Raw genomic sequence first — 22,102 nt, 5'->3', positions numbered from 1 at the left:
CTGGAGTGAAGAGCCCAGTTAAGTGCACTGAGTGTTAAAGTGCTGCAGATGGGAGGGGTGGCCATTACCCTGAACTTGTTAGCCCTTACCCTTGCACCCACGGATGTTGGGGGCACCTCTCCTTCTCCAGATCAGGTAACTCATCACATTGCTGCTGCTTGTCTCTGCTGCATGGGGCATCTGCTAGAAACAGTCATTTAGGTACCGGTTGTAACGGTTGCAAAAGAGCGGTGTAGAACGCTTGCGTTGTGTAACTGGGGCGCTGGCCCCTCCTGAGCCCAGCAGGAAGGGGACAGGGACCCGGTTCAAAGGGCGGCGAGAGGGGCCAAGGCCAGCCGTGCTGTGCTGTATCGTTCCAAAAACCATGAGAGCCCCCAGAGCGAGCCCATTCACTTGAATATGGATGCTCTGCCTTGTGCGGCGGGGACGAGGAGCGCTGAGCAGCGCCAAGCATGACACCCCAGGGTGTCTTGGGACCCACACGGGCAGGCTGGCGCTCGGGTGTTACCACGTGCGAGGCGCCTCGATTCCTTCCCACCTCTCCCTGCGGTGACATTTTCCATTTCTCTTTTCGAAAGACGGCAGCGGAGCAGCGCAGCTGCCTCTCGCCGGATGCGGTGCGTCGGTGGGGACGGGGTTGGTGAGGTGGTTTTAACAAGCGTCTGGCGGTGATTCCTGCTTCCAGGGCTGCCACCAGACCCTGACCCCACAGAGGGACACAGACATGGACACAGACATGGACAAGGACATGGACACGAACACGGGGACATGGATATGGACACGGACACGGACAGGGACCTGCTCTGCTTGGGAGGAGCGGGGTGGGGGATGCCCAACTTCCATCTGGAAGTGGGGCGGTGGCAGAGACCCTCTCTGCCCCGGGGACAGGGGCTGAGCAACCCCTCCCCATCTCTCCCAGCACCACCAGCAACCTGGGGCTATTTCCCCTTCCGCGGACGGGTTTCCCTGGCCGCCAGCAGCACTTCCGAGAAGTTTGGAAATAATTTTATTAAATTTTATTAAGAGGTTGCGGGGGGGTGGGGGGGGGCACGTCTGGAGGACCCAGCCTGGCCTGCCAAGGGGTCACCCCAGCTCCCCCCCCGCCGGGTGCGGTCTGCGGGACTGCCCCGCGGGGAGGGGGCGGCCCCGGGGGAGGCGGGGGAAGCGGCGGGCGGGGCGGTGCCGGCGGGAGGGGCCGGGCCGTGCCGTGCCGGGCCGGGCGGCGGGGAGCCCCGTTCCCGTGGCGGGCGGAGAGGCGCCGAGGCAGCGCCGTGCTGAGCGGCGGCCCCTCTGCCCCCTCCGTGCCCCCCCCCTCCCTCCTCCCCTCCCCGGGCCGGGCATGGAGGCAGCGCACAGCATCCCGGTGCTCGACGTTCTCCGCCGCTTCGGGGTCACCGAGAGCTGCGGGCTCAGCCCGGAGCAGGTCCGCCGCAACCGGGAGAAGTACGGGCTCAATGGTTAGTGCGGGGCGGGGGGGGGGGACACGGGGATGGGACCCTTTGTCGGGACCCCCACACACACACTGGGACCGGGGTGCTGCCCTGGGGAACCCCCCGCGGAGCACTCCCCCGTCCCGTGGGGATTCGCTGTGGGGCACCTGTTGATTAGGGGAGTACCTGCCGGCTGCAATTAAGGGGCAATTAGCCAGCGTGCGGGCAGCACCGGCGGTCACCGGGGGGATCGATTCCCCCGGCGGAGGCTCGGGGAGGCGGGTACGTCGGGCACGTCGGGCAGGAATGAGAGGGGGAAGTTTCCCCATTGCCGGTGGGTGGAAGGGGGAAGCCCCAAAATGGGAGCGAGGGGGCTGTGGCGGTGGGACCCGGCTCGTGGCTGGGCTGTGGGTGCTGCTGGGGGAGGGGGGTGATGGGGTAGGGGGACTCTTTTGGGGCAGCGGGACATACCCCTGGGTTTGGTCTGGGGGATTTTGAGGCTGGTGGTTTTAAGTGCTTGACTTGCTGGGGTGCCTGAACCTGGTAAATATTGATTTTTGGATGTTCAGGCTGAGGGTTGTAAACTGTGTACAGAAACTGGAGGGTTTGGGGTGAGTTTGCTCCTATGCGTTGGAGCAGCCAGTCCTTTCTCGGAGTTGTGCGAAGAGCCAAGCATGTGAACTCGCTCCTGGGTTGCATCTGCTTTTTGCTTGACCCTCACGGACGAGGCTAAGGAAGGCCTGGCTGGACGCCGGCAGGATTGTGGTCTGCGCCGTTATTCCTTGGGAACGCTGCGTTAGGTGGGCTCAGCGGGCTGGGCCTCTCCTGCGAGCCGCAGTCCTGTGTCCTGAACTCAGGGTCCCCATTCCCACCTGTGCCCTCCATACTGGGCACCTTCTGCTCCATTCCCTGCGTTGGTGTGGTCAGGGCAGGACTGGGAGCTCTTACTGTGGAACACTCTGTGCGAGGTGTACACAGTGGAGCATCACGCCTGACCTGATTTTGGGGGGACCCATCCTGTTAGCTGGGATGGGAGCCATCCCTCTGCTTTGAGGGGCTGAACGCAAAACGCATCCTTAACCAAGAGGTGCGCCAGTCTGATACCAAGGTTTAACTGCTCCCAGCATTTCTGCGCCGTCTTTCACCTGTTCAGCCCACCATCCCCACTTCCCGTGGAGCAGGTCCGTGCCGCGCAGCAGCGCATCGCCCACAGGCATCGTGATCCCGGGGCTCGCGGAGGCTTCGTCCCCCTGTTTGCCCAAGTGAATCACTGGCACTGAGTCAGGCACGTTGGCTGCGCGGTGGCACCGGGCTCCCTGCCTTGAAAAAGGGAGCTCGAATCGATGATGTAGGTGCAAACCAAAGGGTTAGCAGTGGCAATTATGTTGGTTGTTTTGGTTTTTTCTTTTCTTTTCTTTTCCTTCCTCCTTCCCCCTCTTTCAAGCAATGGCCCTGTGCTCGCCTCTCTCTACGGTTTTGCTTCCAGTACGGTCCAGTGCTGGGCTTCTCGCAGGCTCTTGTTTTACAAGAGCTTCTGGCTTTGGGACATCCGCTGGCTTTCACCTTCAAAGCAGAGCTCTGCATCTCCCGTGCAGCACAGCTCACAGCGATGCGCGCGGACCTTGAAGAGCAGTAATGTGGGTAGTGCAGCATCGGTGAAAATGTGGTTAAAGACTTTCAAGAATGCTGAATTTTTGCGATTTTTCTGCAGTGTTTATATTTTTCTCAGGGCAGATGAGATGCAGACAGATTAGCACGGCTTAAAATCATGCAGAACGGGACCCTGTGTGGTTTGTTTGTTTTAAAACCTTGATGTTAAGCAAATAGCCTTTTTTCCAGCACGCTGAGACCTCACAGGTTGTGTCACAGCCGCAGGAGCCGACCTCCCCAACTGCGCCCGGGTGCCCTTGGGTGCTGCGTTTGGGAGAGCCGCCACGTTTGGGAGCTGCGTGAGACAGCGAGTACGGGTCTTGATGATGGCCTGTATTAAACTGCACTTTAATTCAGGCTTAAATTAAGCTCGGGCAGCGGAAGTGCAGGGCAGTTTGGCGACTTGCTTGAGCTTGTGCAGAAGGAGGAAGAAAATTCAAATCTTGCGTGACTCGAGGCGCAGAGCAGACCTTCAGCTCCAGCTAGTTTCATTTTCTCACCCTCCTGTCTCACATTCATTCATTTCCTTCTAAACCTGGAATCAAACTGCCAGTGTAGTCATGAATCACGATCCGAAATACATCATCTTTCTTAAAAGCTGCCTCCCGACGTACTTTAGAGAGCTACTGTCTGCTTTTTTTTTTGCTTTTTTTTAAATTGTGTTGATGCATTTTGAAAAATACGAGCTGCAATGAGTTCAAACGTCAAGTGAGAAGCAGTGGCCATTGGTGTGTTTTACATTAAAAAAAAAAAAAAAAGTTTTTTGAGGCAGGTATTCTTTTGGAGCCTAAAATTGCTTTTCCAGTTCCAGTGCTCATATTTATATTTGCAGGGGGAAACAGAGAGCAATACTGATTATTCAGTATCTCTAGTGCGTGGCTTGGCAGCCAGCAGAGAGATTACGGGACTGGAAGAAGATATTTCTCCATTAGGAAGAGCTCGTGCTCTAGTTCCAGATCTGTCATCGGCGCTGTCAGCACAGCTGTTTCACTTGCCAGGGAAACTGGAGAAGCCATAGGACGTTTAGGTCTCACCGTGGCGATTCTTCAAAAGGCTCCTGAATCTTCTAAGTCAGTTTTAATTGACATCCATGCTTTGGATGGTCCATGCGTACCGGGCTGGCGCTCCTCTACGCCTCCTCCCACCTGTCTGCACCGAGTTCCACAGGTTGCTTTTAGACCACAACACTTTAAAAAAAAAAAAAAAAAATATGAAAGCAAAAAGTGCCCATCTCTTATTTTATAATAGACTGAACAGGAGGATGCAGGGATGCAAATGTGTTTTCTTTCTAAGCTTAAAACCAGGGACACAATTTACCCTGAAATGATTTCAGTTTTGCCAAAGAACGATGGATGTAAGCGGGAGCTGCCCTGCGGACAGTCAAGTGATTTTCTGTTTTAACTATCACTCTGATTTCTCTCTTCTAAATGGATTTCCACGTGTAAATGAGCGTACGTTTCAGGCAGGATATTGCCAGCGTTAATGCGTATGCATAATTTTGTTTGCTCCGTCGGTAATCTAAATGGACTGTGAATGTCAGAGGAGTCAGGCGCGGGGCTGTTTGCGGCACGGGGGTGTTTATCTCCTCTTGCGTTTCGTCTCTCCTGACCCCGGCACAGCCACCTGTGGTGGGAAAGGCCAGGAGGCAGGATCGGGCCCTGCCCGTCAGCCCTTCCTGGGGTCTCGCCCATCCCCTCCTTTACCCTCGCCGCTCCTGGGGCCGATCCCTAATGTGGTACCCGATGCTCCTTCAAAACCCCCGCGCCTCACCGCGAGGATAACAGTATTGACGTCATGGCTCAAAGCCCAGGAGTAAATTGGTTTTTCACCTATAACGTGTCTCTACATCTCTCTGAGCTTTATTTAAGGACCTCGGATCCCCCGTGTGTATTTTTGCATGTCTGTGCCTCCCTGGGCAGGAGGAGGTGACATCCCCAAGCCCAAACCCAGCCTACAATGTGTCGCCGCTCTCCCGAAACCCACCGAGGCTCATTTGCGCGGAGCTCTCCGCTCTTTGGTGAGAGCGTGCATCTGAGCTTCCATTTTGCTACCAGCAGCGGCAAAGCCCACTGATATATTGTTTTTTTCCATCCTTTTCCCCACCGATACCCAGGTCTGTGTGTGTGCGTGTCCATCGGCACACGCGTGTGCGTGCGCGCGCCCCTGCTTGTGCTCTAGTTGTGCTTCAATGTCAGATTAGCTGCCGGCGGTTGCTAACCAGCCAAGGTTACGCTCCAGCTCTCTCGTGACAATAAAAAAAAAGAAAGAAAGAAAATTTCTATTTCATGCTGAAGTATTTGCGATGCCAGTAAGGAGAGGAAAAGCAGCATTTTCTGACTCATCTAACTCTGCTCTCTGTTCCTCTGCGCATCGCCCACCTTTTCCACCCCCGAAACACACGCTGAACAGTCTGATTCATAAACATGCTACGGGGTTTTTTGTTTTTTTTTTTTTTCCCTCCTCCTCCAATTCCTTTCCCTTAGGAGAAATGCTGAGGCACTGAAACCTTGCGAGCACCTTTGAATTTCGGGAGAGACTACACAAAATGTTCCTAATTGGGCAAGAGGAAATCAGGATTTTTTTTTTCCCTGTGACATGCTGTGAGGTTACCCGCTTTCGTACCTGCCTGTAAAAAAAATTGTGAATGAAGAGCAATGTTCAGAAAAACTGACATCTGCTCTTAAAATGCTGCGGGAACTGGAGAGGGAACGTTTCCAGGGTGAGGAGAGGCAGGGGCTGCGCTTGCAGGGAAGGGGTTTTGTGTGCAGGGCTGTTTGTACCCCTTGGGGCTGGCCCCCCCTCTTCACAAGTGTTATTTCATTAATACTTCTGGTTCATTACTGGTTTTAAAGCCGGGAGTGGTGCAGCCGGTGCTACAAAACACTTATTTAGGAGGAGCCAGATGCGCTGTGGATGCTCCGATGCCGGCTTGGGATGCGCTGTTTCCGGAAAGGGGTTGGAGTGCGTCCTCCAAATCCATCAGCAGCGGAATGCCCCCCTTCCCCCGGGCTAATCCTCTTCCCCAGCATTGCAGGTGCCTGTGGTGACCTCCCGGCTCCAGCCAAGGGTTTTTGGCCAGCCTGCCGCAGTCCTCGCCATCGCATCCCATCACACGTCTGCTCTTTGCCTTTTCGGTGGCGTTGGTCGTTGTGCGTGTTTTGAGCCTTCTCCCCTCACCAGATCTGATTTGAAGCTGTTCAGTCTCATTTCTGTGGTCGCCTCCCTCCAGGGTAAATCTCTGGAAAAACACTGTTGATATTTATGTTACAAGTAAGTGTGCGCTTCTTTTCAAAGCTTCCACTCAAAACTATTTTTCTTGAGTAAAAGGTATCACCCAACGCCTGGTGTTGCTCTTGCTTTCTTCTTACCAAGGAGAATTTTAATTTTTGAGAAGCATCCAAGTCGCTGCCTTTTCGCTCTGCATTTGATCTCCTCCTGCAAAAGGGATGGTGCGAAAGCATCCTGGCTGCTGCGAAATCACCCCTGTCCTGTGGGTCAGCTCTGTCCTGGCACATCCACAGCCCGGGCAACGCTTCTGGCACGGAGCCCCGTGGGACGTCCCTGAATGCCCAGAATTGCAAATGCTGGCGTGAAGCAGGGCTGAGCATGGTCAGCTCTGGGCAACTCAAAGCAGATGGCTGTTATTTTCTGGTGGTGATAGCCACCCTGTGCAGCACGGCAGAGCTGGAGCAAGCGCGGCTGACCCGCATCCTCCCCGGCGTGCAAAACCTCCCCCGTGAGCGGCATTCCTGTTGCCTTCCTGTGATCTGCAGCGGAGATCCCAGCTGGTTATCGGAAGGTGTCGGAAACCTCACAGGGCTGGCACGGCTCCACGTGACCCTGAGATGCTTCAGTTTTCACGGTCCTGAAAAATGAGGTGGTTTGACACTTTTTCATATGTTCAAACCTCTGGAGGAGCCAGCTTTGATTTTTCTCCTACATGCGGCACTTCCAGATTCTATCCGGTTGGGACAGAATCATAGAATCACAGAATGGTTTGGGTTGGAAGGGACTTTCAAAGCCCACCCAGTCCCAACCCCCCTGCAAGGAGCAGGGACATCTCCAACCAGATCAGGTTGCTCAGAGCCCCGTCCAACCTGACCTTGAACGTTTCCAGGGATGGGGCTTCCACCACATCTCTGGGCAACCTGTTCCAGATGCTGATGCCCCTCCAAAATGTGGGGTTTTTTAAAGAGTTTTTCTTTGTAAGCCATGAAACAGATGTGGACCGTTTGCACCCCGTGCCTCTCGCCCAGCTGGTCCAGCCCCAATGCTGGGGAAGGGGCTCCTCCCTGCGAGGCGTCGCCGTGTCCGGACCAGCCACAAAACCCTTCTCTTGGCACACTGGGCTCGGCTGGCAGGTCAGTGGATGCCCTGTCCCTGTGAGTGTTTTCAGGGCTGTTAAAAGGAATATTAAGAAACTACGAGCAACACCTCATGCACGCTCCATGGGGAGTGAGGGCAGTGAAAGCAGAGTGGCAAACTTGATGCGTAAGGCTGAGGCAGGGTGTCTGGGTGCTGACGTTGCATGACGATGCTCTGGAACTCCAATTTCACTTCCCCCCCGCAAAAAAAAGCCCATTAGGGCCCTTGAGCAGGTCTGGCACATGGGGCAGTGCTCCCTGCCCAGCCAGGCCACCTGGGGCGGCCGCTTCGCTGTGGGTCAGTTCGGTGACTGGCTGGCAGAGCCGTCCGCAGGGAGAGGCACCTGGGAGCGGGATGGGGACCGGGAGCAGAGCCGCTGGGCTGACGTTTCCTGGGAACATTGCTGGTGCTCCTGGTCTCCATTATGGAAATATTAAGGCAGGTTGTGATTATCAGGAGAGGGATGGGGTGTTCTGCTTGCTTTTTTTTTTTTTTTTCTCCTTTGTTTTTCCCTTTTTTCCTCCCCTTTTTTCTCCTGCCCTTCCCCTGGTTCTCCTGTAGCGCTCATGGATGACCTCGGTTGGCATCCAGAGTGGGGTGAAGGCCACAAAGGCAGCCCCTCCTGGTCAGTCGGTAGACCTCAGGCAGGAGAAACAGCTGATGCTCGGGAGACTGGGAGGACTGGGAAAGGCGGGAGGGATGGAGGAGAGGGGCATGCAGCAGCAGGGCAGAGCTGTCTGGGGCTCAGCCCAACCCAGTGCAGAAAGCACCAACCCTCATCCCACCTCCATTTATTATTGTGCATCTGATATATATATATATATATTTTTTTTTTTTTTTGCTGGTACTGTGACTCATGATCTTTTTTTATATTTCAGTGTTGGTAGTACTGGAGGTAGAAAGTATAACAGTAACCTATATTAGAAAAAAAATAAATAGCGACTGCTCGGTCGAGCTGCTGTCTGTACCAACTACCTCACTGGAAAACAGGTAGCAGAGATCTGGGCTGGTAGCGCAGAAACATTGAAGAACTGGAGCCAAAAAGCAATAGAGAAAATTGTGGTTACTTGAGTATTTCCATGACGTGAGCGTGCGCCAGAGGCTCCTCCGTGGGTGGTTAACCCCTCACAGGCCAGGCTGCAGGCAGCCGCCGGCTCCGCCAGCATCCAAGCCGTGGCGGTGGTGAGCGGTGCTGGGACAGGAGGCTCGTTATTCCTGTTAGGATTAATGCAATTAATGCTACTGGGTCTTTTCCAAGCCGTGGCTTGGTGGGTGACTTGCCAGTCGTCTTATGAAGGGAGGGTTGGATTTGAGTCCAAAGTGTTGCTCTTTTGAAGAGAAGTTGGATTGATCCTTTCCAGCAATTAACCTCACATCTGTAACTGGTATTTGCTGGTTTTCTGTGGGAACCTCCCAGTTCTTTGAGGTTTGGCTGCTCATTATCACTCTGTAAAAGCCTTTTCTCTTTCTCACCCGCAGAGGTGGCAAGTCCAATGTCAGGCTGTGGTTTGGTAGTCACCTCCTCTACCTCCCAGACATGGTCCATGCCCCTGTGCCACCTGGTCCAACACAGCCCCAGGCATCAGGCTTCTTCAGGGCATGCAATGGCATCTCTTTGTGACCCACCGTGGCTGAAATCTGAAATTTTGTACCTCTTTTTGAAGTCTAGACCTATTGTACCCCTAAATGTCTCCACTCTGATCATCAAAATCCTCCTAAAATTTAAATGGTCAGCAACCTGCTGGATGTGCTAATGGAGGTCCTGGCTTTGTCATCTGTGCTCTCACATCAACCCATTTGCAATTTTATATATATATATAATTTTTTTTTTTCCCCCACATTAACATTTGCAAGTCACTGTGGTACACCTTTGAATAAAAGACCCCTTTACAGAGGGGAAACAAAAGACAGACAATAAAAATACATTTATTTTATCTATGGAGAGCTGACAGATCCATGCTGAAGGGTGAAAGCACTCGAGGATGAGTGACAGGGTGCTGGTGGCCCAGCCCAGGAGGGTCACCATCAGCATCAGAGGTGCAATGTTTTGGGGGAGGAAATCCGCTTCTTGCTCTTGCGTGTCCCCTGTGCCCCCGGGTTCCTGTCCGCGGTATTTTTTGCTTTGGGTGTTTCCTGCTGTTTAGCCACTATGTGTATTTTAAACCAGCGTGCGGGGGGAGCCGGGGAAGGGATGTGAGTTAATTCAAACCGAAGGGCAGGGTTGCATCGGGCGTCCTTGTCTGGGCACCTGCGCGAGCAGTGGGGGGACGCGGTGCCCGGTGTGGCCCCGGCGCTGACGGGTTTTGCTCCATCCCAGTGAAACCACCTTGTGGTCCCCCAAAGCCGCTGGCTGTGGCCTGGCTGCTCCCAGGAACTGGATGGGAAAGCTGTCCTTTGCACTGGGACCAGTCCTCGTAGCCAGTCCATGCCGTCCTGACGGATGGATGGGAAAAAGGCTTCCCCTCGCCTCATTTTATGGGAGAAAATCTCTGGAGTCCTCGCAGAGCCGCCCTCCGAGCAAACGCAGGGCTGTGTGTTGTATGTTACATATTTGCTCTATTATATGGGAGTTTGTTTTGTTTTGTTTTGTTTTTTTTCTTCTTCTGGTTTGGAAACGGTTTTTCTTACATTTGTTGCTAGATAAAAATCAGTTGTTTTTTGGGAGGGGTGCGTGGGCGGGGGAGGTTCTCTCTTCTGCTTCCTTCGCCGTGGGGAGCGAAAGTGCAGAGATCCTCGAGGAGGAACTCGGTGAGCTGAGCAGTGACTCCGGCGGCTGGTGATGGCCAAATCCCTAGGGATTTGCCCTGTAAAACGTCAGCTCAGCTGGATTTTGCAGAGCAGGCGGTGCCCGTACCCAGGAGACGTGCAGCCGGGGTCGGGATAACCCTCCCTTTACCCGCCTGTTTGCACTTTTTCTTTTTCCGTTTTGCAACCTCCAAGTCAACAGAAGGTCTAAAATAAGGAAAATGTGGGGAGTGAGTGGAAAAATAAAAATAAAAAAAAAAGCCTGACTCAGTGGCGCGAGGTGGAAGAGGGGAAGCGATGGACCTGTGTCCCTGGCCCTCCTGCTCTGGCCCCTGCAGAGGATGCCCCATCCTTTGGGGTTTTGCAGGTTTTTCAGGGCTTTTTTTTTTTTTTTTTTTTTTGCTTTTGAGGTTGGGGACCTTCTGTTGGCTACAGGTAAACGAAAACCCCATTGGAGCAGCTGTAGTGTTTGGATCCGCTCCTCTCTGGAGGGAAGGCACGTGGTGGCCCGGGAGGAGATGGGGCTGCTCGGCAGTGCTGGCTCTGGCCTCTTCTGGGGCTCCTCTTTCGTCTATAAAAGCCTAATTCAAATTATTCTTCCCTTTTTCACTTTTTTTTTGACATAAATGTAGATAGGTGTCTATGTACATATATATATATATATAAAAGATTTTATCCTTATACACAAATATATATATAGATATAGTGTGTGTATATATATAATTTTATCCTTATACACAAATGTATGTAGGTGTCAGGTATATATGCATATATATATATAATTTTTCATCCTTATAGACACGCACACAGATACAGTGTTGGAAGGAAATTATGGAAAAAGCGTAAATGGGACTCCTGTTTCCAATGGTCTACAAGTATTTTGATCCAGGAAAGGAGCTGCTTCAACTACCCCGAGATGTGTGATCCTCAGAGAGTTCGCCCATGAAAAGTATTAATTGTCCAACTCTCCCCTTTTTCCCATCTGGAAGAACAGATCTTTTCTATCCTACAGAAATTTTTTTCTTCTGATATAATCTAAACTAAGGGAAGTGTAGACCTCATTTTCCATGAAAACCCATCCAAGAGGATTGCTGAAAATAGACTGCATTATGAGAACAGATACCAGAAAAAGCAAATGGGGTGAGGGGGGAGCCAGGTCAGCCAGGACAAGGAGTTCTGCAAAAAAATAAAATAATAATAACCTCAGTTTGGGTTAATTGAGTCAAAAAGCAGCTCATCAGCACTTGTGTGGGCTGGGGTCGAAGGATGCACCACCCTCTGTGTACGCTGGCCGCGTTTTATCAGCCACATTTTATTTATTTACCAGCAGATGGGAGACGCGGTGAGATGCGCTCTTCAAACTTTTGAATTTCACAAGGATTTGCCATGGCGGTGGCACTTCCTTCCAGAAAACAACTGAATGAAAAAAAAGTCACAAAACCCAAACCCACCCTTCCCGACCTCTGTGCTTTTAGGATGGAGTCGGCTCCCTTCGGCCCTGAGCTTGGGGCAGGGTCTCCTTCCAGCCTGGCGTGCAGAGTTTGGTTTTTCCTGATCTGTAAATACACAGCTCAGCTCATACACTGTGGATCGGCTGCAGGTGGCAGCAGGATTGATTGGAATATCTGTCGAAATATCCATTGAAAAATGAGTTTTTTGAGCAGAGAGAGAGAGAGAGTATCCTCCTCACCTTGGCAGGGAAGGAGAGAAAATGCCAGTTGGATTTAAAAGCAGCATCTTGTGGGCTTCTGGTGGTTTTTTTTTTTTTCTTTTTTTTCTTTCCCCTTTTTTAACTGAGGTTACTGATCTGGAGCTCTGCTTTTGGGGAGTTTCATCTTGCAAACCCCTGTGGGCTGGCTCTTAGGGGTGTCCTGGGGGTTGGTGGTGGCCCTGGGATGGGTCCACACCGGTTGCATTTCAATCCAAAACCTGCCACGTGCAAGATGTCGAGCAAAAAACGTGGCAAAGCAAATTGATTGCTGTGCTGTGCCACGCGTGCTGCAGAGTGAGCCCTTGTTTGGCGGAAAGGAAGGAAGTTTTATCTTGTTTTGTGCTGGGATGTCAAAGTGCATCCCGTCCTGCCGAGGGCAGGTTTGGGGCGTGGGGGTTTGGTATTGCACGCCGAGGCGGGGAAAACGCTGGGGTTACAGTGAGGAGATGGCACCGGCTTCCCTGCCTGCCTTCTCCCAGGGCAGTGGGTGCCAGGTGTTTTAGCGCTAAGAGCCCCCGGTCCCCAGCCCAGCGGGGCGGTGGAAGAGATGTCCTTGGAGCGGGGATGCTGCCGGTGGGTGTGCCTGGGCTGCTTGACCGCTGCTGGATGTGGCAACATGGAGCCACTCGTGCTTTCCACAGCACTTGAAGAGTGGAACACTTTAGTTAAACTTATTATTATAACTTATTAATTATTTTTCCTGATTTTTTTTAAATTTTATTGATTTATTTTGCACGCCATGCAAGAGCAGTGTCCTCAGTGGTTGCTTACAGCCTCATCGAAGATGCTTGGCTCTGTGCAAACGCTCCCCAGATCCTCGGGGAGGTAGTTTTGGGGGAAGCAGTTTTGGGGGATACTGTTCCCCTCACCAAGCCGCAGCAGCCCTTTACTGCCCGCTGAGCAGCATCTCTCTTCCAGGAGCAGATGCATCCTAGTCTCATTTTCTTACCTGCCTTTTCAGCCCCAATATCCTTTTTTTTTTTCCTGTTTTTTAGGGAACACTCCTCAAACACCATCTCACCTTGCTCTTCCCCAAGTCTTGCAGAGTTCAGCTGAAAGGCGCACCCCAATTTTCGGTGCTGAAATTCCTCCCCAGGGCCATTTCAAGCCCCCCTGGGTTTTCTCTGTGCAGGGCAGGAACGGGTGGCCGAGCTGACCCAGCAGCGCGGGCCATCACTGGGGCTCCTGGCACCACCACCTCCGTGTCTTTGGTTTCCTAAACCGTTCCGCGGCGCTGCCAGGAAAATGTTATTGAATTTTCTATCGCCAGGTGCCGGACTTGCTGCGAGCGGCCTATTCGCGGCGGTGTGTGGCAGGCCGTCATGTCCGGAAGGGTTACAAATTCCCCATAGTGTTTTTCTCTGGCCTGGCAAATAAAATGAGATCTGTAGGGTGCAAGGAGAGGATACACTGAAACGGCAGCAGTTGTTTGGGGTTGGCAGTTCTGGCAGGAGGTTCCCGAATGCAGCAGGGTCGCTCCCTCGCCTTTCCCTGAGGTTACAGAAAGAGTCTGCTCGAAGCAGAGAGGAGAAAAACTAAAAAAATAAACCCAACACAACCCCAAAACCAAAAAAACCCTGCCACAGCTTAAGCTTTATTTTATTCACGCTCCTGTGGTGTGTTTTTGTTGGTTTGTTTTTTTTTTTTTTAACCTGTTACTATTTAAACGCAGATTTTTAGCTTTTCCACCCGGGAGCCAGAGCTGGAAATTCTTTCCACTGCGTTGGTGCAGAAGGGAACAAACCACCGCTTTTAGATTGCTCAAATAATCCATCCCAGGCTGGAGCCGCGGGTTTCCTCCGCCCCGCTCCCTCCCACTCCCAAAACGCACCCGGGGATCTGCTGCGGGTGCCGGTGGGGACAGAGATGGTGGGGGGACCAGGCTACCGCTTGCAGCCCCATTTCCCCAGGGTTTTTCCCCTGAATTTCCCCACGGCTTTATTCTCGCAAATGCATGTGGGCGCTGGAGCTGCAAGCCTGAGCGGTGGCTTCATTTTTTGAGGGCAAAATGGGCAAAATCTGCTCTCCTTATTTTCATAGCATTAAGAAAAGGAAGTGGGTTGTTGGCGGGGAAATAATTTGCTTTCCGTGGCGCAGAAGGAGGGTGCTCGCGGCCGGCCAGGCTTCGTGGCACCACGCCGGGACGCCCTGCGCTATGGCAGAGGGAACCTTGTGCTATCCACTGTCTTGAGGATGAGCGTTTCCGAGAATAAAGAAAGGGAAGTTTGGGGTGAGGGGAGCAAAGTTTTCCTTATTTACTTCTCACAACCTCTTGCACCATCAGTCCGATGCCATGCTCCCACCTCCATCCCTGTTTCCCTCTGCCCGGGCAGCGGGATGTGGTGGTGGCTTATCCTTTGGCACGGGCACGGATTTTCCAGGGAAAAGGAGATACTGTGGGGCTGGGTTTGCGTGGTGCTTCCAGGGTAACTGCGTTTCCTGTTCCCTGAGCTGTGGAGATAAGCTTAGCTGGCCAGAAAAGGAAAAAATTAGCTTTTCGGCTTCTCCCCTGCAAGCGCAGCAGCGGGGCTGTGGGTGCCCAAATTCTCCCCTGGGACCCGTCACTGTTCTGGAGGGACCCGGGGGCTTCAGTACCGGTGAGTTCGGAAAAGCAGCGTGAGGGTAGGATGAGCAGTTGGTCCAGAAGCCCTGTGAGCCAAACCAGAAGTTTTTCAGGCTGGTTTTGTTGCCGGCCATTTACGGTGTCTGGGTACCAGCTGGAAAAGCAGTCAGATCATTTCACCCTAAAGCATCGCCTGGAAAACAGCAATGGATGTTTCTAGCCCTTAAACCTCTGCTAACCATCCTCGTGTGCTTCCTTGCCTGCCCCAGGCTGCTGCCATGCCCAGTGCTTCCTCCAGCCCAAAATTTGCTTATTTTTAGGGCTGTGCATCCCCCAGCCAGGAGGGGCACTGGGATTTTGGAAAGCATGAGGCAGGGCTTGAGCAGGGACTGGTTTTTGCCGTGGGATGGGGGTTGTATCTCATTCCTTTTACCTTCCTGCTGCCGTTTGAAGCAGCAGCTGTCGCAGGCAGCCAGCGTAACCAAAACTCGCCCGGCATGCAGGAAAAGCAGCTGCAAGGCGATAAGCAAATAAGGTGCCAGGGGCCGGAGGTGCTTCCCCCACCCGCAGCACGCCCAGGGCCACCGCTGCCTTGGCTCAGGAGGGAGAGGCGCAGGAGGAAAAGCATGCGTGGCTTTGGGACCAGATCCCCGGGGATGATGGGGGAAGGGCCGGATCCACCCGGAGCAGGTTGTGGCTGCCCGGCACGAAGATGGGGATGTTTCCAGTGCCATACCTGCATCTATGGGGGGCTTTTTAATGCACAGTTAATCGCTGTTTTCCTTGGGTGGCAGGGGCTCGGTGCAGCTGGATACGTCGGTTGCCGCAACCCGATGGGCTCACATGCCACGTGCATGCGCCCGCCGCAGCTGTGCCCGCCTGGGGATGCGATTTCCGCACGTGTGGGCGGTTGGGGTGTGCCAGCCACCGCTCTGCTCGCTCCCTGCGGGCCAACCTGGCCGGTACTCTGCCAGCCCTGCCTTCGCCTCGGCCCCTCTCACGACGGAGGTGCCCCGGGGCAGCCCCCACCCCGCTGCGATTCGGGTGGATGGTTTCTGGGGTTTCTAACATACAGGGCTTTTTTGGTAAACAGCAAAGTGAGCTCTGCAGCATCCTTCTCTCCCCGTCTTGCTGCAGTAGCACACGGTGTCCGTGGGTCTGGCTTCCCCTCCAGTCAGGCCAGGCTCCACACTTTGTCCTCTGTGAATGTCGAGTAGTGTTAGCACGGTTAGGCTTTGAGTGTTTGTCAACCCAGATAACGCTAAAACACCTGGGATTAGTTTGCAAAAGCTGGTTTTTTACACTTTTGCAGCTCGAGCGTAGCCATGCAAGGTGATGAGCAGCCTCACACCTCCATCCCCAGGCAGGATTTACACCCAGCAGGTGATGCGCTTGAACTCGAGTTAAAACAGCCTGGCAAAGCCCTTCGCAGCTGCGCAATCCGGTGGTTTTGCGGAGTGCCGGGGCCGCGCAGCGGTGGCAGCTGTCACTGGGGATGAAGCAGAGCAGACGTCCCTCCGGGACGGGATCCTTCCAGCGCAGCCGGCCCTGGGAAAGGCAGCCACTTAAAATAACAATTTATTCTGCCCGGTGTCTTGCGAGACGGTAGAAGGATCCCAGAGCAGCTCTGCCTGGATTCCTGCTTTATGTCACGGGAGGGGGGCTGCTGTCCCAACTGGGGATGTTTTAGGGTTCTTCTTACTCTCTTCACTGCTTCCTTGGGCCCTTTTTCCTGTCTGTTGGCAAAGTCTGGGAATCGGATGTGTCCCTTGTTTTGCCCATTCATTTCCCCTTTCCTGTACACAGGAAAAAAAAAAGAGAGAGATTAGTTTATAACATAGAAATATGGTTTGAAGGAAGTTATTTGTAGCAGAGAGCTGGGCCTGGGCGTGATGCTCACCGTTATCCCCAGCGCTGGGCACTGTGCTGTCACCCTTCCCGCATCACTTGGCGGCAGAAGTGTTTCCCATAAGAGGAATCTGATTTTATCCTAGGGAAGCTCCTGAAACAGTGGGGAAAATGGTATTTCTGTGTTCACCTTGCAAGATGTTTGCTGTTGTGGGTCGCATGCTGAGTCTGAGCGTGCACCAGGGTTTGCTTCACCGTGCGCTGGCCCAGGAGAAAGCGTTGCCTTGTGCCTCAGTTTCCCCAAAAGCAGAGTGGGATGCATGGTGGAGAAATGCTGGCGGCTGTGTGGCTTCTAGGATTGTTGATCCTGTTACAGGAGGAGAAACTCAAACATTTCCTTAAAGCGACCCCAGCGCCACCCTGTCATGTTTTATTTGTTTGCTTTGGCCCGGAAAGCGGGGCCGGGTCTCCCCGGGGACGTGAAGGCTGTTGCAGAGCCCCGGGACGGCAGCCTGCACCCGCGCCGCCTCGCTCGTGGGTGGCACCCATGTTTATTTACCTTTTCATCACCTGATTACCGTGCCCTGCCGTGTTGCAGGCGCCAGCCCACGAGCCGTCAGCCCTGTTTGAGTTGGCAGGAGCTGGAGATGAACCTTGGGCTAAAATAGCCCCACATCTGCCCATGGTGGCTGGGCTCGTTGCATGCCATTAGAGCATCCTGTATCGGTATTTTGCAGCCCAGCTTGGGCTACAGTCTCTGTGGGATGTGACGGCACAGCAGGGAAAGACGTTGTGATGTGACAAGCTCAGAGCATGCCGCAATCCTCCGCGGTCCGTGAAGCTTGGCTGTGTTTTGTGCCTCCGCGAGGCAAAGCCCTGCGGGTCGGTGGAGTCGAGACTGCCCGCGCCTCTCCACTCGGTAACCTAGAGGAGAGCATACTCCTCTGCTGCTGGGAATGGCCCTGTGACATCCAGGCACCCGCTGCCCTGTTTCGGTGTCTGTTGTCTTGCCTCTACTCTCTGAAGCCATGATGCGGAAAAGCAGGAGCAGAGAAATTGCAGATACGTATCTGCGAGATGTAGGGCCCGTACCGGGGCTCCTCAGCGCAGGAGGCTGAAAATCTACGAGTGAGCGGGTGGCCCCATTTTGGGTGCATTGTTATAACTTTCTGCCCTTGGTGATGTTATTGCATTTGTCTTCTGGCTGTATCAGGAGCTTGGGCACAGAGCAGATCTCTGTGCTGAGCTCTGAACCACTGACCGAAGAAAGGGGCTACTGAGGTGCTGGCTGGGAGTTTCCATTTCAGCCTGCCTGCCCTCGCCGTGTTGTCCAAAGGGAATCACAGATTTGGGATTTTGCTGGTTCCCTGCCTGCGATGGGTTTCCTGGACACGTGGGACATGGTGGCACCACAGTTCAACAGAGCATCACAGGGCTGACTTGATTTTTGGCGAGTAGCAAACTCCCTTATTTCTAGTGAGACTTTGGAAGGGAGAGGGAGAGGCTTCAGCCCCAGACATGCCTGTTTTCTGGTCGGTTTTGATCGATTCAGACCCAAAAGTATGAGTTTATTGTGACTTTCTGACCTTTTTTGCTGAGTGTTTGGTGCAAAATGGGCACTGAGCTGTGCATGAAGGGTGGCGGGAGGATTCCCTGATGGCCGGGGAGGTGCCTGGTTCTCGGTATACTCAAAATTGGCATTGCTGATGTGTGAGCTTTGGTGACAGCGATGCCATGGTGTCACTCTGCCACCCTTCAGCTGGACGCCCCACTGCACGTGTTTCCTCCTCAGTTCACAGAAACCCGCTTTCAGGCTTTAATCAACAGCTCATGCAAAGTCCCCGCTCTTGCAAACGGCATCGCTGCGGCTCTTCATGCAAACGCCACGCAGGAGAAGCACTAAGAGGAGTGCGGCGTTTCGGGTGGCTGCTCGGGGCGGAAAGTCACCCCTGGGCACCCCGGCAGAGCCCAGGCCTGCGGGAGCCCCAGCTGCCTCCCTCGGGACACCCCGCCTGCCCCCAGCCCTCTCACCTCGCACGTTCACACCCTTAAAATGGAGCCTGGATGGAAATAGCAGCAGCAGGTCTCTTCTTCTTTTAATTTTGGTGGCTCTCTGGGCCTGGGAGAGGAAGCTGGGGGTGGAGAGGAGCCGGCTGCAAAAGGGAGAAGAGCCACTTTCCTTCTGACACGTTCTGCAGAGTGATTAGAAATGTTGACGCTGCTCCAAGATTGTGGTTTTTTTTCTATAAGAATAGTTATAGACTGGTGTGTCTGGTCCTTGCGATGGCAGGGGATCGGAGTAGCCTTATCTGAGAGGGTTTCAAACAGCTCATAGTGAGTGTCTCACGGAGGAGCTGATGCAGTTGAAGTGTAAACACGTTGAGGCTTCTTGTTTTCACTGGTTTGTTCAGTGAAGGTGGGTTTGTTTTCGTTTAACTTTTTTTTTTTTTTTTTTTTTCCATTTCTCTGAAAATAGATGATGGAAAACAGCCGAGCTAGTTTCGCTTCCTGCTGTCACTCAGAGCTCCACGCTGGGTGTACTCAGAGACAACGCCGCGTTTGGTCCAGCGACGGGGCACCAAGCGTGTCTGCCTTGGGCCAGTTCCTCTTGAACTCCAGCCGGTCCCTTATTCCCTCCCAGAAACGCAAGGAGTTGGAGGAACACCTTGTTTTATTGTCACCCCGTGGGCTCAGAAGCAGGTGGCAGACGGATGCCTTTGAGCCACCAGCACAGCCCTCCCAAGGGTTTGCTGGTGCATGGCTGTGGCGTGGGTTCTCCAGCTCCAGCCAGCTCTGCTGTGCTTGGCGAATCTTGGATTTCCTTTTCCCTGAGACAGCTGCAATGCTCGTATTCCCCCACCCTGGGCAGCTGGCAGAGGTTTTGGTCCAGCTGCCAGCTCCCCTGGGAGCTGCTCTGCAAGCAACCGGAGGATTCACCCCGAGTGCGGGAACAGTGGGTGCAAATGGAGACTGGCAGGCAAAACCAAGGGGGTCACTCCCAAACTCTCCATGGGTGTGGGACCTTGCGGTCCTCGGCCAAACCTTGCCCGTGGCAGGGCCAGCAAATCCATCATGGCACTGTGGAAGCAGGAATGATGCCCTTGGTGGGTACCGGGGTTTGTGCATTGACCAGCGGCCGTGGGACCCTTCGGTGTGTGCGAAGGTAACGGTCATCCCGTGGGGATGTGGGAGTCTCAGGGAGACCATGGCAGGCGTTCAGGAGCCCTTGGGGTTTTTTTCACGTTGTGCAGGTGACTGGGCTTGGGTTTGGCTGGGAGCAGTGTGGCTGGGGGCTCTGCACCCAGCGAGGCAGATTTGGGAGGACAGCTTGGACCGGCTGAGAATTGGCTGTGGATTTCTTTTTGTTTCCTGGAGCATTGCTGGCTGTAAAGCACAACTGATTGATAGGAAACATGGTCTCAGAGTTAGTTCCCAGTGGGTCTGTATTGGGTTTCTGCCAGGGCGTTTTACGGGATGGTTGGACCTCTGTGTCCTAGTTTTGGAGGGACCAACTTCTGAGGAGCATTTTTTCAGGCAGACTGAGTGCAGGAATAAATGCTGCCGGAGCCAGTTGCAGCAGGGAAATGACGTTTCCCTGGTGCGTGGAGCATCCAGTGCTGCTTGCTTGGTGTCAGACTGAGAAGTTCGAGAACAAGTTGTCTTGATGTGGGAATATGTGCAGAACATGTTGCATTTTGGGGCACTGAATGGACTACTGGGGCACAAGGGGAGGGATTGCTAGTCTGGGCCCAAATCATTAATTAATATTTTTATTTTTATCATTTTTTACCTCGTTACGCTTTCTGGGCTGTCGATGGAAACCCACAGAGCTCCCTGCAGAAGAAGGTAAGGCGTGGGCTGGAGGTGAGGGCGGGTATGTGCCTTGAGTCTGGGTGGGGGTGCTGGGGACAAAGAGGAGGGGGAGTGTTTGGGGTCTTTTAATCTTGGTTTTAATCCTAGAGAAAGCTGGGCTGACAGCAGAGCTTTCCTGTGATGGCAAGGCTACCAACTGTGAAAAGAAGCACTGAGGATTTGGTTTCTGTAGTTAAAAACAGACATAGTAAAACCAGGCCAGTGACAGAAATAAAGACATTTAATATTAGAGGGAAAAATCCCCCATAGCAGCGCTGGATGTCCTCACTAGTGCGCGCGGCCGATGGGCACTGGAGCAGCTCTGCTGCAAGCCGGGGATGGGGTCCTGTTGGTCTTAGTGACGTCAGTGGTCTAAATTACTGGTCTTCTGGGTTTCTTTGAGCACTGACTGTGCTTGCCTTCATGTTTTCCCACCAGGAAAGTCCCTCTGGGAGTTGGTGCTGGAGCAGTTTGAAGATCTCCTGGTCCGCATCCTTTTGATGGCAGCTTTTCTGTCATTCGTAAGTACTCCAGGCTCGGGGGTGGGCACCTTCCAGGGCACGTACAGCCCCGGGCGGCAGCCACATAGCGAAGGAGCCGGAGGAGGTGCATGTTGGATGAAGGAGATGTAGCAGGAGTGCAGTGCTTTTCTAGGGTACAGTGACAATATCGTTGTATCTGCTTAAAAGATGAGACTGTAGGATTTTTCAGTAATGCTGATCCATCCAAAAGTGGTATCAAATCTGGGCTTCTTTCTATTTCCCCAAGACTGTAACAGTCAAAGGTAGAAATGGGCCATGGAAATGCGCAGTCCTGGGCCCGTTTTGGTGGATGGCGGGTGGGATAAGCGTTGGTCCTGGGCACCACGGGGTTAGGGTTTGGAGAGAGCGGGCACAGAGCTCCAGTGAAAGTGGGGCTGCCAAAGGCAGGTGAGGGTTGCCCAAAGCTTTCCATCCTGGGATGCTTTTTCCTGTGATCCTTGTTTTGTTTTTGGTTTTTTTTGTCATTATTTTCAGATGCTACCTGAGATAGCGCAGGTCCTTTGGACATGTCTCTGTCTCATTGCAAGATTTTTATCAACAAAGTTTCCTATATTTTTAGGTTAGAAGGTACCTTTGTTACTCTCTCTTTTAGTTTCCCTCCTAAATCCATTGTGTTTTCCCTTCATCATTTTTGATGCTGTCAGCTTTCCTGCCCCCCGGTACGTGCAGCCGTGGCCAGTGTCTGGACTGAGATTTGTGCTCAAGCTCTTCACTGAGTTAGGACCCAAACTGCCTATTTGCACATCCCTTCTCTGATTTTAATTCATACTGATTGCTTTTCAATCCCACCTTCCATCCAGTAAAATATCTCTTGTGCCTCAACTTGTGTAGATGGTAAAACAGAAAGGGAAATTTACCCCCTTCTTCATTTTTTCCTTGGATGTTTTTGAAAGTATTAAGTTGCAGCATGGCCAGATCTGTGTCAGGATCTGCCGGAGCGGAGGACACTGTCTCTGACCCGTGGAGATGCGTGTGTCTGTGGTGCAGATGCATTCCTGGTGTAATGGCCAAGCTGTGTGTCCTCGGGGAGCTGGGGGGCCCTGGCACCACCTCCCTGCATGCCTGAAGAGCTGTCAGGATGTCGCATGGCTTTTTCCTGGCCAGAGCGCTGGGTGATGGGTGGTGAGAGGTCAGAGCAGCGCTCCAGGCGCCTAAAGCCGACTCTGAAGCTCCACATACAGCCTTCACCTCTGCCGGGTGCAGGCACCTGCTTACAGTGTGCGCATCTGCGTGGGAAGGCAAGGACGGGGCTGGGAGCGTTTCCAGACCCTGTGTGGCTGCACTCCTCGGAGTGAAATCTCCCTCCGGAGCCCTTCTGCTCATTTTTCAATTAAAAATCCAATCTGTTTAATTTCTTTTCTTTTTTTTTGGTTTTTTCCCTTCCCTCTGGCTGAGC

General features: G+C 53.2%; 1 protein-coding gene across 4 annotated transcripts in view; it reads left to right on the top strand.

Annotated features, from left to right (window-relative positions):
- Positions 1–1,291: 1,291 nt before the first annotated feature.
- The window catches only part of ATP2A3 (ATPase sarcoplasmic/endoplasmic reticulum Ca2+ transporting 3), a 55,180-nt gene continuing 34,369 nt past the window's right edge, over positions 1,292–22,102 (top strand). For 2 of the 4 annotated variants that reach the window (XM_086762898.1, XM_086762896.1), the window contains exons 1-3: positions 1,293–1,457; positions 20,141–20,158; positions 20,603–20,685. In XM_086762898.1, coding sequence (XP_086619024.1) covers positions 1,340–1,457; positions 20,141–20,158; positions 20,603–20,685 — 219 coding nt within the window. In that variant the 5' untranslated portion in view covers positions 1,293–1,339. Of the gene's footprint in view, positions 1,458–20,140; positions 20,159–20,602; positions 20,686–22,102 lie in introns of those variants that run through there. The other 2 variants (XM_086762895.1, XM_086762899.1) reach the window with 2 other exon arrangements.

The sequence above is a fragment of the Chlamydotis macqueenii genome, chromosome 19 (assembly GCF_036417535.1).
Source record: "Chlamydotis macqueenii isolate bChlMac1 chromosome 19, bChlMac1.mat, whole genome shotgun sequence".
In the NCBI taxonomy this organism is placed as follows: Eukaryota; Metazoa; Chordata; class Aves; order Otidiformes; family Otididae; genus Chlamydotis; species Chlamydotis macqueenii.
This window is presented reverse-complemented; position numbering and strand designations above follow the sequence as displayed.